The sequence below is a fragment of the Physeter macrocephalus genome, chromosome 21 (genome assembly GCF_002837175.3).
Source record: "Physeter macrocephalus isolate SW-GA chromosome 21, ASM283717v5, whole genome shotgun sequence".
NCBI lineage: Eukaryota > Metazoa > Chordata > Mammalia > Artiodactyla > Physeteridae > Physeter > Physeter macrocephalus.
The window spans coordinates 3,751,170-3,766,643 of NC_041234.1; the positions used below are offsets into that span (position 1 = coordinate 3,751,170).

Consider the following 15,474-nt stretch of genomic DNA (forward strand, 5'->3'; position numbering starts at 1 on the left):
ACATCCTGATGAGTGTCAAGCCTCAGGTTTAAAGAGTCCCTGCATCTTTTGCATACATTGTACCCCTAAATGCAAGCCAATTCCTTCATGGGGCAGCTAACTGAAGGAATTGCAATTTTTCTGGTGCTAGAAGAAAAGCTGGCTGTTGGGATTATTAAGAAGTGGTGCATGCACATACTGTGTCTTCAGGGGATTTGAAGATCTTTCTTTTTCGCAGCCTGCTGGGTACGTCCCTTGTAGCTGACTCCTCCCCCTATGCCCTGGCACCAGCCCGTGTGCAGCTGGCCCAGTTTACACGTGAGCTAAATGAAGCTCCTCAGGTTCACACCCCCACTCCCACCCCCGCTGCCACCATCCCCAGGGAGGCGGGCCATCCTCGGGCACAGGCTGGGCCCCAAGGTGGCAGAACCAGGCCCTGACCCGGTGGAAAGCAAGCCCTGGAGGCAGTTACAGAAGGGGCCGCAGACACTCACTTCTGCTGGTCCTTCATGGTCTCGATGATGTTCCTTAGCTCCCGGACCTGTGTCCTCAGCTCCTCCACGGCCGCCTGGCTACTGGCCGGAGGCTCCATCTTTGGTTTTCCTTCCGCGCCGAACAGAGACGGGGAGTTGGCTCTGTGTCCAACTGTTCCCAAAGAGGACGACAGGGGAGAGGACGCTGCTGAGGACAGAGGGGCCGGCCCGCCACTGCCCGCAGCCATGGTCCCCGGCTTGGGCGGCAGCGAGGCTTTGTTGTCGGACACCTGTGATGAGTGAGGACAGAGAGGATTCAAGCTAGGGATTCGTGTGCTGCACCTCCCCGTCCTGTTTACTAAAACCCGCTATCTACATCACCGTCTCCGCAGCCCTCCATATACTCCACTCACTCATTCCTTCATCCACAAGCCCCCAAGGGCCTACTTGGTGCCGACATCCCCTTATGAATTTTAAATTTGACCACCTTTCTGAACAGGTAGTTCCTGACTGGTTTAATGTACACATCCAGAGGCCCATGTACCCGCTAGGCTCTGCAAACCCTGAAGTGAGCAAAACATTTTCTTGGCCCTCAAGGAGCTTAGAACCCAGTGAGGTGCAGACAGACAGACCAACCAACACACTGTAGATGAGGGGGGAGCGTGCATACAGGGAGGGAAGCACATAGCACCGCAGAAGTATATACAGAATATATATACAGAACATACAGAAGGGACCAAGCATCCCAGAGGGAGGGCATCAGGAAGGAGCCGACAGCCTCACCCTGGGGGAGGAGGACCAGGAGGTGGTCAGAAAAGAGTAAGCGGGGGGCTTGGGTGGGGAAAGTTGTAGAGGAGGGAACGCTCTGGGAGAGGCCTGGAGACCCGAGAGTGAACTGCATTCACGGGAAGCCAGAATGTCAGGGGGGCAAGAGAGAGGTAGGGCGCACACAGGGGGCTTGTGGAAAGGGTTAAAAAAGATTGCCTGCTGAGCTCAAGATCACTGTGGCTGCAGAAGGGCTGAAGGGCTGGTGGGTCTGGAGGTCTAGACAATTGCTAGGAGACTCTCATATAGTTAAAGCTAAAAATGGTGAGGGTTTGACTCAGGCAGCGGCCAAGAGGATAGAGAGAAGACAGCTTTGAGAGATGCGGCAATGGCAGGCTCATCCAACCAAGAGACGCAGTCCCTGACCTCCCAGAGCAGACACCCCAAGGCCAGGAGGATGTGGTCCTGGACAGGCCGTAGTGGGTGAGGAGGAAGTACGGATCAAGGGCCATGGATGGGGATGGAGGAAGGAGGCATTAAGGTTGACCCTTTCATGGGAGGAAGAACAGACTGAAGGGCCAAACAATGATCTCAGTTTTGGACACATGGAATTTTAGGAGCCTGAGGGATGGCCAAGGGGGAAGGCCCATGGGCAGAGCCAATGACTGAAAAAGTGAGTTGGGCCAGAGAAATCACCAGAGGAAGTGCAAGCCATGGGGGTGGATGACAAAGAATGAGAAGAGGCGCAATGACAGAACCTGCGGAAGCCCCAAGTTGAAGAGGTGGAGGGAGAGGGGAGAGCCCTTGGGGACTGGGACAGAGTGCTGAGAGAGGGGATGGAGCCAGACCAGGAGAGGGCCTGGGTCACGGAAGTCCCCTGGAGGAGTTTTCAGAGGATGCTGAGAGGAGAATTGGGGGGGGGGGGCGCCCATTTGGTGGAGCCAAGGGAGACTGAAATCTGATCAAGGCAGGTGAGTGCCTGCATGGGACATGAGGGGTGTGGCCTGAAAGTTTAGAACTCTCTTTCCAAACACTCGGCTGAGGCAAGAAGATGGGAGAAAGGGGGAGAGTGTTTGTGAAGAAGCCTCAGGAGGAGACAGGATCAAGGAAGGGTTTCGCTTGCTTTCAAAGATGGGGGAGACCCTGGGCTGGGATGTATCTTGAGGGTAAGAGCCAAGGCTGAAGATGGAGGAGGCAGGCAGGGGAGGCCTGATGGAGAAGCATCCCGAGGGGGCCTGGAGGGTACAGGGACCACGCCGGTCACGGGCGGGGGACAGGGGCACACAGCAGACCTAGGAGAGGCGGCAGCGGCGGCGGCGAGGGAAGGTGAGATCACAGGTGGCGTGCGGTGGATGGGGGCAGGTAGTAGACGGGACATTGAGGGGTGAAGTGGGGGAGGGGAGGGAGCTGAGGCTGCCGGCGCCCAGGGCGGGAGCCAAGACGGGGCTGGGTTGGCACAGTGAGGAGGCAGAGTCTGGATTCAGGCTGTGCTACAGGGAGAAACTGGGCAGAGTCAGCCAGAAGCAGATGGGCCATCATTCCCAGCCTTCCTGCTCGCCTTTTCTCTGCCAACTTATCATTGAGGAAAATCACTTTCTGCTGCCAGGGAGAGCGATCCACCATCCTGTGCTTATTGTTAGCAGGAGTCATAGTCAGAGGGGCGAGGGACTGACATTTACGGAGTGCTGGTTATATGCCGGACGCTGGCTGGACAACTGAAATAAGGATTAGTTGGCACACAGGCTTGACGGAGCAGGAAACTGAGGCTTAGGGACGTGGCTGAGAATCCCCCAAGCCTCACAGCTCATAAGCGGCAGAACTGAGATTCAATTCCCTCCCCATCAGCTGGACCCTCAAGCCTGGTACCGTGACCGTGGCTGCCTGAGTCTGAAGATTCATGCTCTCCTGACCTGATTTCCTCCGCTTCTTTTCTATTCCCGGGTTCATACTTTTCCCCATTTCCCACCTTGCATTCTCACGCACCTCCCTCAGCCCACGGGCGTCCTCACACTGACTGACTTCCAGGCACTTTTTGAATCAACGCTTCTCTTTGCATTTCCTACGTGACTTGCTCTCCCGTCCCATTTCAGCTAACAAGCACTTGTTATAAGCCCTCACAGAGTATAGGCCACCAAATGTCCTTATCAAATTAGTTCAGGTGGAATTTCTAGAAGCAATAAACAACAAGACATGACAACTCCAGGCAAGTGAAACAGGCTAATGGGATAGAACAGAGCAACTCAGAAACGTGATGAGCCACTGCCCACCAGTAGATGTCACTATAGAGACATCCTAGGGACGTCGGAGAGGCTGCAACTATAGGCATTCCTATGGTCACCAGAAAAAACGGATCTAAATCCAATTTCTGTAAATGGAAGCCTTTTATAAAGGAAGACTGCTTCCGTTTTGTGAATAATTACAATCGATCTGTTTTATAGGATCATATTTTTGCTGACTATATCAGATTTTTAAGAAAATCTATACATGTAAATTCTTAAATCTATTAGAAGAAAATTCCACATCACCTTTGATTTCTGTGTTAATTCATGCTTCGAGTGCTTTAAAAATGACTTCCATTTTCTGCTTTTAGACAGAAGGCAGCTGCTAATGTTTACAGAAAATAATTCCAATTGATTGGGTTCTCTTAGCACGAGAAAATGGAATTTTATAATCTTACTTCACAATCATAGGATGAACAGACCTTGTACAGGGTACCCTTCAGAAGCCACATGCAGTTGCTAAACAATGTGTTCTTTGTTCCTCACAAGTCAATAATAAAAGAGCTATACCATCCCCTGGGTGTGCAATGAAATTAATGTTTTTAAACATTTTAAACATTAAAATGACTATAAATTTATCCTAATAAATGAATCCAAAGGAGCTTTTCTTTAAGAAATCCCACTAGTTATTCAAATTTATGAACTGCCAACCATAATTTGTGACACCACCAGTTTTGAACATAAAAGTCACAATCTGTGGGCAGAGGGCACAGCATTTAATATATTTAATGTAGTCTTTCTAGACACCTCTAGGTTTTTTTTTTTTGCGGTACGCGGGCCTCTCACTGTTGTGGCCTCTCCCGTTGCGGAGCACGGGCTCCGGACGCGCAGCCTCAGCGGCCATGGTTCACGGGCCCAGCCGCTCCGCGGCATGTGGGATCTTCCCGGACCAGGGCACAAACCCGCGTCCCCTGCATCGGCAGGCGGACTCTCAACCACTGCGCCACCAGGGAAGCCCCACCTCTCCCTGCACCGGCAGGCGGACTCTCAACCACTGCGCCACCAGGGAAGCCCCACCTCTAGGTTTTTAAAGTTGTTTTGGTTCTTGTGATGGTGGTGGTGGTGGTGGTGTGCGAGGGCATTGTATGTGTGTGTGTGCGTGGGGGGGGGGGTTGACGGTATGAAGAGGAGATCAAACCACAAGAGAAAACATGGGATTCTGCCCAGTTTTGGAGACTGTCACATTCCTTAGGGATTTTGATTACCAAAGTAATCGCTGTCACCAAAGAATGACAAAAACTTGTGTTGCCTGTTGCAATGGACTGAATGTGTCCCTCCAAAATTCATATGTGAAATCCTAACCCCTGCTGTGATGGTATTGGGAGATAGGACCTTTGGAAGGTGATTAGGTCATGAGGGTGGAGCTCTCATGAACAGGGTTAGTGCCCTTCCAAAAGGGACCCCAGAGAGCTCTCTCACCCTATTTCCTCCCTGTGAGGACACAATGAGAAGCTGGCAGTCTACAACCCCGAAGAGATCCCTCATCAGAACCTGACCATGCTGGCACTCTGATCTTGGGCGTCCAGCCATCAGAAATGTGAGAAATAAATTTCTGTTGTTTATAAGTCACCCAATCTATGGCGCTTTGTTTTAGCAGCCCCACATGACTAAGACATCTGTTATCCTTGTTTGGTTTATAACTCATCATCAGAGCATACACGTAAAGGCAGGGATCCCGTGCTGTCGGGACACCCTCGCCACGCCTGGCCACTCACTTGGGATATGGTAACAGTCTTTGAAGTTTTCTTTGACGCGTCCGCTCCTCTGTGTGCAAGCGAAACGTGTTCTTCTTTATCTTCTTCAGGACTTGGGGAGTCAAAGATATCAGGGCTTGAAAGGGAAGACTGGATAAAGCCAAAAGAAAATGCTCTTGTCAGAATTACACCTTAGCTGACGTAGCTTTTGTTAACATAATGCAGTGTGCCTTTCAAAGCACTTGACACTTCTATTTTGTTTGTCTCCTCATTATAACCACGAGGCAGAAAGTGTGCTATTATCTGTGTGCTAGAGAGAGTGGCAGAACTGGGACTAAGATTTCCTAGACCAGGGATCTTTCTTTCTATGGGATCTTTCCACTGATGCCCGTTGGTCATTTCATCCATGTGAGCATCTGTCATCCATCTTTTCCTGCTCAGAGCCTCTCTCTTTTTTGTAAACATTTGCTGCCGTGTGCCAAGCACTCAGCTTGGTACTGGACTTAACAGTGACATGCCAGACATGGTCCCTACTCTCACAGGGTTGACCGTCCAGTGGGGAAGGACACACAGGTGGAGAGGAAGCTGCCTCTAACCTGCCTCTCCTCCATTCCCTCCTGATCCTTTTCCAGAGCCTCCAGGTCTATTGCATAGTGAAGTGTCTAAAAGGACTTGTCTGAGAGGAAACCATTTCCGGGGGCAAAGGATCACTACCCCTGCGGATCAGTGACCAGCATTTCTGCAGCCCCAGAGAACAGCCCTGCCTGCCAGCACAGCAAGCTCACGTCTAATTTGGTGCCTGCTGCTAAAACTCTGCCCTCATTGCTGTGGACAATCATTATCCATTTTGGATTCCATCTTTGCTAAGGTGTACTTACAGAATGGCAGCATCTCTTGGTAAAATATGGGGATAACACTCCTACTCTTTCTGCCTCGCTGTGAAGATCAAAAGCTGGATGAATGTAAATCAATTCACTGGAATCACTTGGTCAAAAATGATTACTGTACTAGAATTTCCCTATTTTAGGACAAAGCAGAGGAAAATAAGAGTTCCTGTGGCAAGGAATCTTTTTAAACAAAGAATCTTCCAGAGATATCTTTAGGTGAGCTCATAATCAGCCTTACCTCTATGCCTTCTATCCCTGTGGTGGGAAAACAGTCATATTTAGAATCACTGCTTGGCACCATTATAGAAAAAAAATCATACTTACAAATACTGTTTGTTTTCTTCTGTTTACTTACTAAGCAATACATGTAGGGAATTTTAAAGCAATGTTTTAAAATGAAAAGGTCTTGTTTGTTAATCTTCATTTAATCTGAACATCCAATTACCTAGAATAACACCCGCCTCCAACCAAGCTTTCTTTTAATCTAAGCTTAACTACCTTACAATGCCTGTATCCTTTCCTTTTGAGATTTTATTCCAAAGGCAGTTTCCTCCTACATAACCTCTGATTCATGAGCTGCCAATCAAAGCTTGCTCTTTGAATTTGATAAACATAAACAGCTCAAACTAGGCTGAGAGGCCCCAGGATGGGCAGTCATGACTAATGTATTTCCTTGATCATTCCCTCCAATGGCCTTTTAGGAATATGTCCATATCCACCAATCCCATTTTGCTATGAAAAACCTACAGGTGCTAACAGGAAGAAAAGTAAACATGAATTCAATGTACATATCCATATGGGGATGGATAGGAATGAAGGGAAGCGAGTACAGTAATTATACTTCTTTAAAGCACAAATGTATCCTGCTGTTTTAAGTCCACGAGTAAAATTGCTCCATATCAAATGTCAAACTTTGAGCCACCGTTGCCATAAGCTTCCTGCGGTCAGGGACCATGTACCTCTTATTCCCAGTTGCAGCCTTGGTACCTGGCACAGAGCTTAGCCTATAGGAGATGCCCATCAGTATTTGTTGAATGAGTGAAAGAATCAATGTGTAATCTAAAAGTGCAGAGAAGATGAGATGCCTTTACCAGGTCTCCCCCCAAATATATACAAACTCCCAGACATAGGATGTAGGGACCAAGGGTGGGATGGGGGGTGGTAATTCAAATTTCTCTCTATTTAATTCTGATGCCTCAAGGCCCTCTAGATCTGGAAAAGTTAGGAAGGATTTGGAGGGGAAACAAAAATGATGAAGGATTTATAGAGAAGACATGGGAGGTAGGATTAAAAATTTAAATACAGAGATACTAAGAAGCAATTAAATAGGCTGTGTGTTTATGAGGTGTTTGGGAGGGTGTGGACAGGTAAGAGGGAAAGGGGAAAGAAGGTGGTATTGACACAGTACTCTATATAAGAGTGAAAAAGTAAGCCACTGTTTCAAGTCTTTCTCCCCCAAAGATGGCAATACACACATATGTTTCCTACAAAGAGGAAAAATAGGATGACTCAAACCACACTTCGAGACCCAGTGGATATGAGAGAAGAGGTTCAAAGGAAGTGGCCTTCTTTTTCTTCTAAATGATGACCCCTTAGGTAGAGTTAGTAGAAAGTGTCCTGAGAAACCTGAAAAAGGTCAATTCCCTGGTATCTGGGTGAAGGTCCTAAGGCCTTAGTCCTGCATTCCCAGCAAGGACAAGGCAATTCGATACATAGAGATAAATAGATACACAGACAGAGATACACACACACACATACACTGCTTACAGAAGCACCAAGATTTTTCTACAATGACATTCACTTCAGTGTTTATGATGAATGGAAACATAAATGTCCAGTGACAGCGCACTGGCTAGATAAACGCTCATATATTCCCAGGCTAGAACTCTAGGCAGCCATTCACTGTGACGTGACGGAAGGATGTGTGATGACAGGGGGGGAGGTGTACAATGTAAGAGGGAAATGCAACTTCTAAAGCCACGTGTTCTTTGTGATCCCATTTTTGAAGAAATAAAGGATATACAGCAAGAGGTTAACAGTTCTTAGCTTGGGGGAGTAGGATTACTTACTTACTTCTATTACTTTCTTCTTTATGCATTTCGTGCTTCAAATTTGGTACAATAAATGTGTTACAGGTTTCTAATAAGAAACAAAGTTATTCAAAATGACCCAAACAAAAACTTCTACGGGTTATCCGGAGCGTTCTGACTGTTGTCTCCTGCATGACCAGGTGCCTCGTACGTTTAAAACCCATCTCCTAAAGGTCTGTGCGCGGTTCCGTGGAGGGATGCCAAGGACGGAGCTTTGAGAGAAAAAGGCTGGGCCACTGCCAAGTGCTGTATAGCGGCAGATCCCTTTCTTTTGCTTTTTTTTTTTTTTTTTTTTTTTTAAGTAAAGTTATCTTTTGTTCACAGACCAAACCAGCCTTGCTCTCCTTTCCCACCAGAAAACATGTCATTTTGTTCTTACCAATTTCATTTCGGGTTCAAACAAGAATCAGTCTGGAAGGAGAGAGAAGGAAAGTGGGACTAGGGGTTCCCCACCTCGCTGGCAGATACACAGAGAACAAAAAGAAAGAAACACTGCTTGATTCCAGAAGACTCTCAAATCACTTCTGGTCAGCAGCATATCTCATGACCTCCCTCTCCCAGCGTGTCCTCGAATCAGCTGCTTGCAGAACAGTCCTTAGCTAGAGTCCCCGATCTTTCCTGGCTTCCAGCTGTCGGGAAGCGAGGAGGCACTTACGGACGTCAGGGACTGGGACGGAGGCCTCCTCCCCGTGGCTTTCGGTCTGCTTGTGGTTGGGTGACTGAGTTTCTCAGTAGATGACACCACGGAATCAAACCCTTCTAGGTCTAAAACAAAAGTAAAACAGACTTTTTAAAGAGCATCAAGAGGAGTAAGGGAAGGTTCTTGTAACATGCCATAAGCACCTCTTTTCCTTAATAATCATCCTTTAGGTCTGGATCACGCTTCATCATTTATGAAGGCTGTTTACATCCTTTGGTTATCCCATCAACGTGATTCAAACTGAATGAAAGAAATCACCTCCTCCTCGGTCTAACAAGCTATTATGGAGGAAAGAGAAACGTGATTCTTCTTTCTCCCTTCAACAGCTATACTCATAAATCTTTAAAAGCTACAGAAAGATGAGTAAAGGAGGAATCCTCTTTCTTCCACAAATCCAAGTTCATTTTGGTAGATAAAACATTCTTGCAGTCACAATACAATAAGCAGTTATCTCAAGGTACAATATCCTTGCGCGAGTGAATGCTGGTCGTTGATTCCAGAAGACGAGAGGGTAGCCTCCTTCTCTGGCTGTACCGCGATACTCTGACCATCACCCTACCATTAGATTCTTAACCCCCGGAGATGGAGAGCAAGCTTCTGTTTCTCCAGAAGACTCACAGAGCCCTGTACCACTCTGTTTCCAGAAGCATTGCTCAGTGGAGACAATATCTTCTTCAGTCATCAGTCTGCTCACTCACTCACTCCATTATGATTGAGCAACTACTCTGTGCCACACACAGAGCTAGATACTAAGGCTACCCCAGTGAGCATGGCAGAAACGAGCCTGTCCTCAGAGAGCTCCCATCTCTGTGACTGACATCTCAGATGAACGGAGCATCTTTCAGCCAGATCGTCACTGCACCTGACATGTGTCCAGGAGGAAGGCCTTTGCCTTCACTTTGCCACCTCCTTCAACAAATGATCGGGCCAAGGGAGCCACCTGGTCCTACAGCGTTCTGGGGATTTACAAACCAAGTGTAGATCTGTGTAAGATGCACAGAGAGGGATGGCTGGCAGACAAAGGCAGACCCTGAGACTCATTACTGCTGGTGAATGGGGACACGCCATCTCTTCCTGACAGGGAGACTGCTTCATTCGCCATGCCAGGTGCTGCCTTCCCAAACCGTTCCCATTCTCCCTCCTAACAGAGCCCCGGTTTTGTTTCAGGACAATGTGCCCAGCAGAGGCACATCTGGTCTAAGCCAATGATGGCAATCCTGTTCCTCTTTGCCTGTGATTGGTTTAGAGGTAGCCATGTAGCCCAATTTGGATCACTGAGAAATAAAAGGAAGTCTACTGAGAGCCACTGGGAAAGAGATTTCCTCTCTGTCTAGAGAGAGGCAAGTGAGGCGAAGGTCATTTGTGTTGCTGCTTCCTCTTCCCTCCTGCTTGGGAAGCTGTTGTGTAAGAATAGGATGCCTGGAGCTGTGGATAGACTTAGTGTCTTCATAAGAAGAGAAAGAGACTAGTGCCCCCTCACCTCCTCCACCATTTGAGGACACAGCAAGAAGACAGTGCTTGTGAACCCAGAAGAGGGCCCTCAACAGACACAGTATCTGCTGGTGCCTTGAACTTGGCCTTCACAGCCTCCAGGACTGTAGGAAATACATGTCTGCTGTTTAAGTTCTGTTATGACAGACCTGGCAGACTAAGACAGGCATGAACTCTGAGCTAGGTTGTCTGGGTTCAACTCCCAGCTCCACCACTAGCCGCCACCTGTGTATCTGGCATGTTTCTAGCCTCTTCCTGTTACTTCTTGCGGCAGTAGTTTTCAGCCTTTTTCCTGCCACTGTGCAAGTGACTAACACATGAGATGGATGCTCTTGGAGCTCTTGAGGATAGCAGAGCAAAACAAATGGTAAGAGTTTGGGTGACTGACCGCCCCAATGAGCCACTCACCCACCCTGAATGACCAAGTGTCCAGGCTTCTCACCGTGTGAAATGAACAGCCCCTGAAATAGTTATTTCAGCTAATTTTAGTCAGATATTCTTTATTTGCAACTGAAAACATCTTAAACTGCCATAATTGCAAATATGCTGGCTCAGGACAGAAAAGATAAAAATGATGTGTGTTTTTCTTCCCTCCTTATTTTGGGGACAGCTCTTTTGTTGAGGGTTATCATACACCGTCTGGCCGTGTGACAGCTTTATTCTATTAATGAACAGTCAGGCATTGTCTGCAAACTACTTCCTTTAGTGGAAATATGCAAAACCAAGCACAAGTCAGTGGTCAGGACAAACCATTACATTACACCTGGGATTATATTACATGACTTTATTTCAGCACTTGGTGAATGAATACCTACTCAACATGAACTCACTTCATCAGGGCGAAGCAACTGTAACCAAAGGTTAACTCTCTGAAGAGACAGCACAGGAAAAGTATCAGTGGTGCTCTGAGGCCAAGGAGCCAGTGAGCACCCAGCACCAGAGCGAGGCTCCTGAAAAGGGCCCCATCTGGCCAGCCAGCTCACAGAGGCTCGGGGCAGGGCTCTCTAGAGCCCGTTCACTGGCCTGACCCTCTCAGGAGCCTTCCCTTTAAGAGAATCTTATTTTCCTAGAAGATTCCCCTTGAGACCCCATCCCAGGACTCACCTCTACCAATTCTCTGCTGTTTGAAATTGAAATTCCCAATTACACACTTGGATTGATAACAAAAGCCATTATCTGACATTAACGTCCCCCCAATTAATTTTTTTAAATCGACTTTTCTCTGATTACAAAAGTAATACGTGCACAATGCATAATTTTCAAAAGCCATAAAATGGTAACAACAAAACAAAGTCAACTATAATCTTGCCACACTGAGACGAGTACTATTAGTATTTTGGTATATTTCCCTTCAGGCTTTTTTCTATAAATAGATAGCCTAGTTCACATGATATGTAGTATTTCATTCTGCTTATTTCACTCAACATTATATGCCATGACGCTAAAAATCCTTCATAAATATTTTGATTTTTGTAGAATCTCCTACTGCATTGCAATTCATGATTTAGTGAATCAATCCCCTATCGTTGGGTAATTGTTTTCAAATCATTCCCCCTCTCTCTGTTGTTCTTTTTTTTTTTTTTTTAATTAAGGAAAAGCGCTGCACAAATATCCTTGCATGCACTCTACATCCGGTGAGTTTAGCGGGTTCCCCAGCTGGGCCCTGGAAGTAGGGAATAAGACCCAGGGCAGGGAGGTCTGCTGGTGGGGAGGTGGGTGTGAGGGGGGTGGAGGACACGAAGCACACGGGGCTGGGGAGGGTGTGTGCCAGTGCTGAGGGCCTTGGCTGGGCGCTGCCAGGGGCTGAGACCGACCACCTAGATCATGGCTCCATCCTGGAAACAGAAGCCAGCTCAGGAGGCAAAACCGGAGCAGGCTGAAGTGATGAAAGAACAATTAAAGGCCTGCTGGCTCCGGTTCTGCACCTTGGCTGCCGAGTGGAGCCATCTGGACAATTAAAAAAAAAAAAGGCTCCTGCCTGGATCCCACCCTGGGACTGACTGGATTAGTCTGGGGCACCGTCTAGGGCAGGGCAGGCTCTCCGTCTCCCCAGGTTTATTAGTTTGTTAGTAGCAGCCACGTGCAGAAGCGCTGCTCCAGAAGAGGCTGGGGTGGGGAGGGAGAAGTCAGGACTTGACCACGCGGAGGAGAGGAGAGGGCGCCGGGGCCGAGGGCCATCGGGTGAGCAGCAGATGTCCCAGGGCCGGGCCCGGTGAGGCATCGGCAGCAAGGCTCCTCACAGGGTGGGTCCCCTGCCGACCTGGTGTGTGAGCAACGGAGGCAATCAAGTGGCAACCAAAGGCTTGGGTGACCACTGGTGACAAGTCAGAAACACGGCGGCTGAGTGAGAAGGCGGCACTCGAAGGGGCCGAGCATGCAGAGCGGGGCTGGGGAGGGGAGTGGATGGGATGGCCGCAGGCCCCCCTTAAGATGGACTCAGCACATCCCCTGGTGTGCAGGGACAGACAAGGTCGCACCCAGGAGACTTCTGCTGGACTCCATCTGGGCTCCCTCCCCACCCTCCTGGGCCCCCTGAAATAGTGAACTCCCAGGGGGAGCTGAGGGTCTGACAACGTGTGAGACAGGGGTCTCTCCTAAATCACACTTTCGAAATGACTCAGAGGTGGCCTGGTGTCTGTGTGACGCACTTAGACTGTGAGCCCAGGAGGGCAGGGCTATCCCTATCTTTGTGCTCTCATAGTCTAGCGCCTTCCTGGGGCAAACATGCTTGACATTCTGTGAATGAAGGAACAAATGAACACGCCCACGAATGAACCCACTCTCTCAAGAAAGAACTCTGATTGCAGGCGTGCAGCTTACAGAGGTGGCTGCTAGCGGGCGGTGAGGCAGCAGCTTCAGGGTGGAAGGCAGCCTTCTATGCCAGGGCTGCAGAGAAAGCCTGGCCGGCCCAGTTCGTTTCACTGGCTGAGGTCTGCACTAAAAAGCCCTGCACATGCTGAAGCCTGGCCGCACTCAGCGAGCACACTCAGCCAGAGTCTCCACGACAGATGGCCCAGAAGACTGCCTCGTCTCTGTCACTCAAGAGTAAGAGAGGGACTTCCGTGGTGGCACAGTGGTTGGGAATCCGCCTGCCAATGCAGGGGACACGGGTTCGAGCCCTGGTCCGGGAGGATCCCACATGTCGCGGAGCGGCTGGGCCCGTGAGCCGTGGCCGCTGAGCCTGTGCTCTAGAGCCCGTGAGCCACAACTACTGAGCCCACGTGTCACAACTACTGAAGCCTGCGTGCCTAGAGCCCGTGCTCTGTGGCGGGAGAGGCCGCTGCAGTGGGAGGCCTGCGCAAGGCACGAGGAGTGGCCCCCCGGCTCGCCACAACTAGAGAAAGCCCGCGCGCAGCAACAAAGACCCAACACAACCATAAATGAATGAATGAATGAATGAGTGAAAAAGTAAGTAAGTAAGTAAGTAAATAAATAAAAGAGTAAGAAGAGGGCCGAGTCCTGCAGGGGAGCCGCACTCTTAACCTCCTCATGCAGACTCAGCTACATTGAACTTTCTATATTTGAGCTCATAAAAAACACTTTTGGGAAACAACAAACAAAACCAAAGTGCTGGAAAGAAAAAGACACACCAAGGATGAGGTCACTTGATGAAAAGGGAACCTCAGACCTTGAACTTCGACTCACTTCTGCCTTCTGACAGCGAAGGGGGAAACTCTTCAGCACTGTAACGTAAATTTTCAGTGGCACAGAGCATGCTCTCATGACTGTGGTCGCAGTAGCTGAGATTAAGGCAGAATTTCCATGACTAACTCGCTGTGGTGCAAAGAAAATGTCCCAATTTTCATGGTAGTTTTGAAATGAATCAGGCTGAAACTTGATATGAGCTTTCTTGCCTGGCTAGGAATTTTTCCTCTTAATAAAAAATGGTTTTAATGCCCATAAGCCAATCCAAAACTCTGAACTGGCAAAGGCTGGGTGTTTTTTAAAAGTTAGTTTCATAAGGATGAGAGGCCCTTGGCTGTTCTGATACTTGGAAGACGAACCCCCTGCAGACATACAGGGATAATTCAGGTTGGACACGGGGTCAGCTTGGAAAGGCCTTTGACTCTTCATGGCACACAGAGTTGCCCATTTTCCATGAATTTCAGTCACAGCCTATTTAGTTCAATTAGAAAATGTGGGCTCATTTTCCATCAGTGGGAAGGATGGTACCAGTGACCACAGGTGACCTAAAACACATCCACTGAAAACCTGGAGGAGAAATAGTCAAAAGTCTGAGACAGGCCAGCTGTCACCAAAGGAACTGCTTGTGAGCTCCTAAATGGCTCTGTTTATTTACTGTAGCTCGCTGCTCTGGGCTTGAGAACGAGTCCTAGAATGGAAGTTTCCTACATTTGAAGGCTGGCCTCATCGCTCCCTCCCAATATCTCCGGAAACCACCTCATCTCCTGCATGTCTCTGTCAAGGATCCTTAAGTCTGCTGGAACTTCTTGCTTGGAATCGCTGTAATGGATTTTTCACTCCAAGTCCTGTACCACTCCACAGGCTGGCTACCACCAGAGAGAGATGTGTAAAGTGCAGATCTGAGTACGTCCCTTCAGCGCTTCGAGTCCTTCCTGAGTGCCAAAGAAATCCCAGTGCCTTAGCATGGCCAACACACCTCTGTCCCTTGGGTGACTTCCTCCTCTCCCCTCCCCCTCCTTTCTGCCCTTCCCCTGGAGACATCAAGGCTTGGCTTGGCATCTAAGACCTCTTCCAAGAATGCAGACTGCACCCTAAAACTGACCTGAGCACTCCCTAGACACTCATCACACCAATCTCTGCATTTAGCACCCTGAACTAACAGCCCTTGCTGACCTATCTGTCTCCTTTACCCGCCAGGGAAGAAGCCGTGGCTCTTATCTCGGTTTTTCCCAGGCCTAGCATCATACCTGGCTTGCAGTGAGTGTTCAAGAAATGATGATGATGATTATTTTTTTAATTTTTGTTTTTATTTCCATTTCTCTAGGAGGTGGGTCAAAAAGGATCTCGCTGTGATTTACGTCATAGAGTGTTCTGCCTATGTTTTCCTCTAAGAATTTGATAGTGTCTGGCCTTACATTTAGGTCTTTAACCCATTTTGAGTTTATTTTTGTGTATAGTGTTAGGGAGTGTT

At 48.5% G+C, this 15,474-nt stretch overlaps 1 protein-coding gene across 9 annotated transcripts in view; it reads right to left on the minus strand.

The window, feature by feature from the left end:
• Positions 1–15,474, minus strand: part of SH3KBP1 (SH3 domain containing kinase binding protein 1) — a 346,648-nt gene that overhangs the window by 4,780 nt on the left and 326,394 nt on the right. For 6 of the 9 annotated variants that reach the window (XM_024115253.2, XM_028482479.2, XM_028482475.2 and 3 more), the window contains 3 exons: positions 8,823–8,932; positions 5,212–5,340; positions 474–742 (listed from right to left, as the gene is read on the minus strand). In XM_024115253.2, coding sequence (XP_023971021.1) covers positions 474–742; positions 5,212–5,340; positions 8,823–8,932 — 508 coding nt within the window. The remainder of the gene's footprint in view (positions 1–473; positions 743–5,211; positions 5,341–8,822; positions 8,933–15,474) is intronic. The other 3 variants (XM_028482476.2, XM_028482477.2, XM_028482480.2) reach the window with 1 other exon arrangement.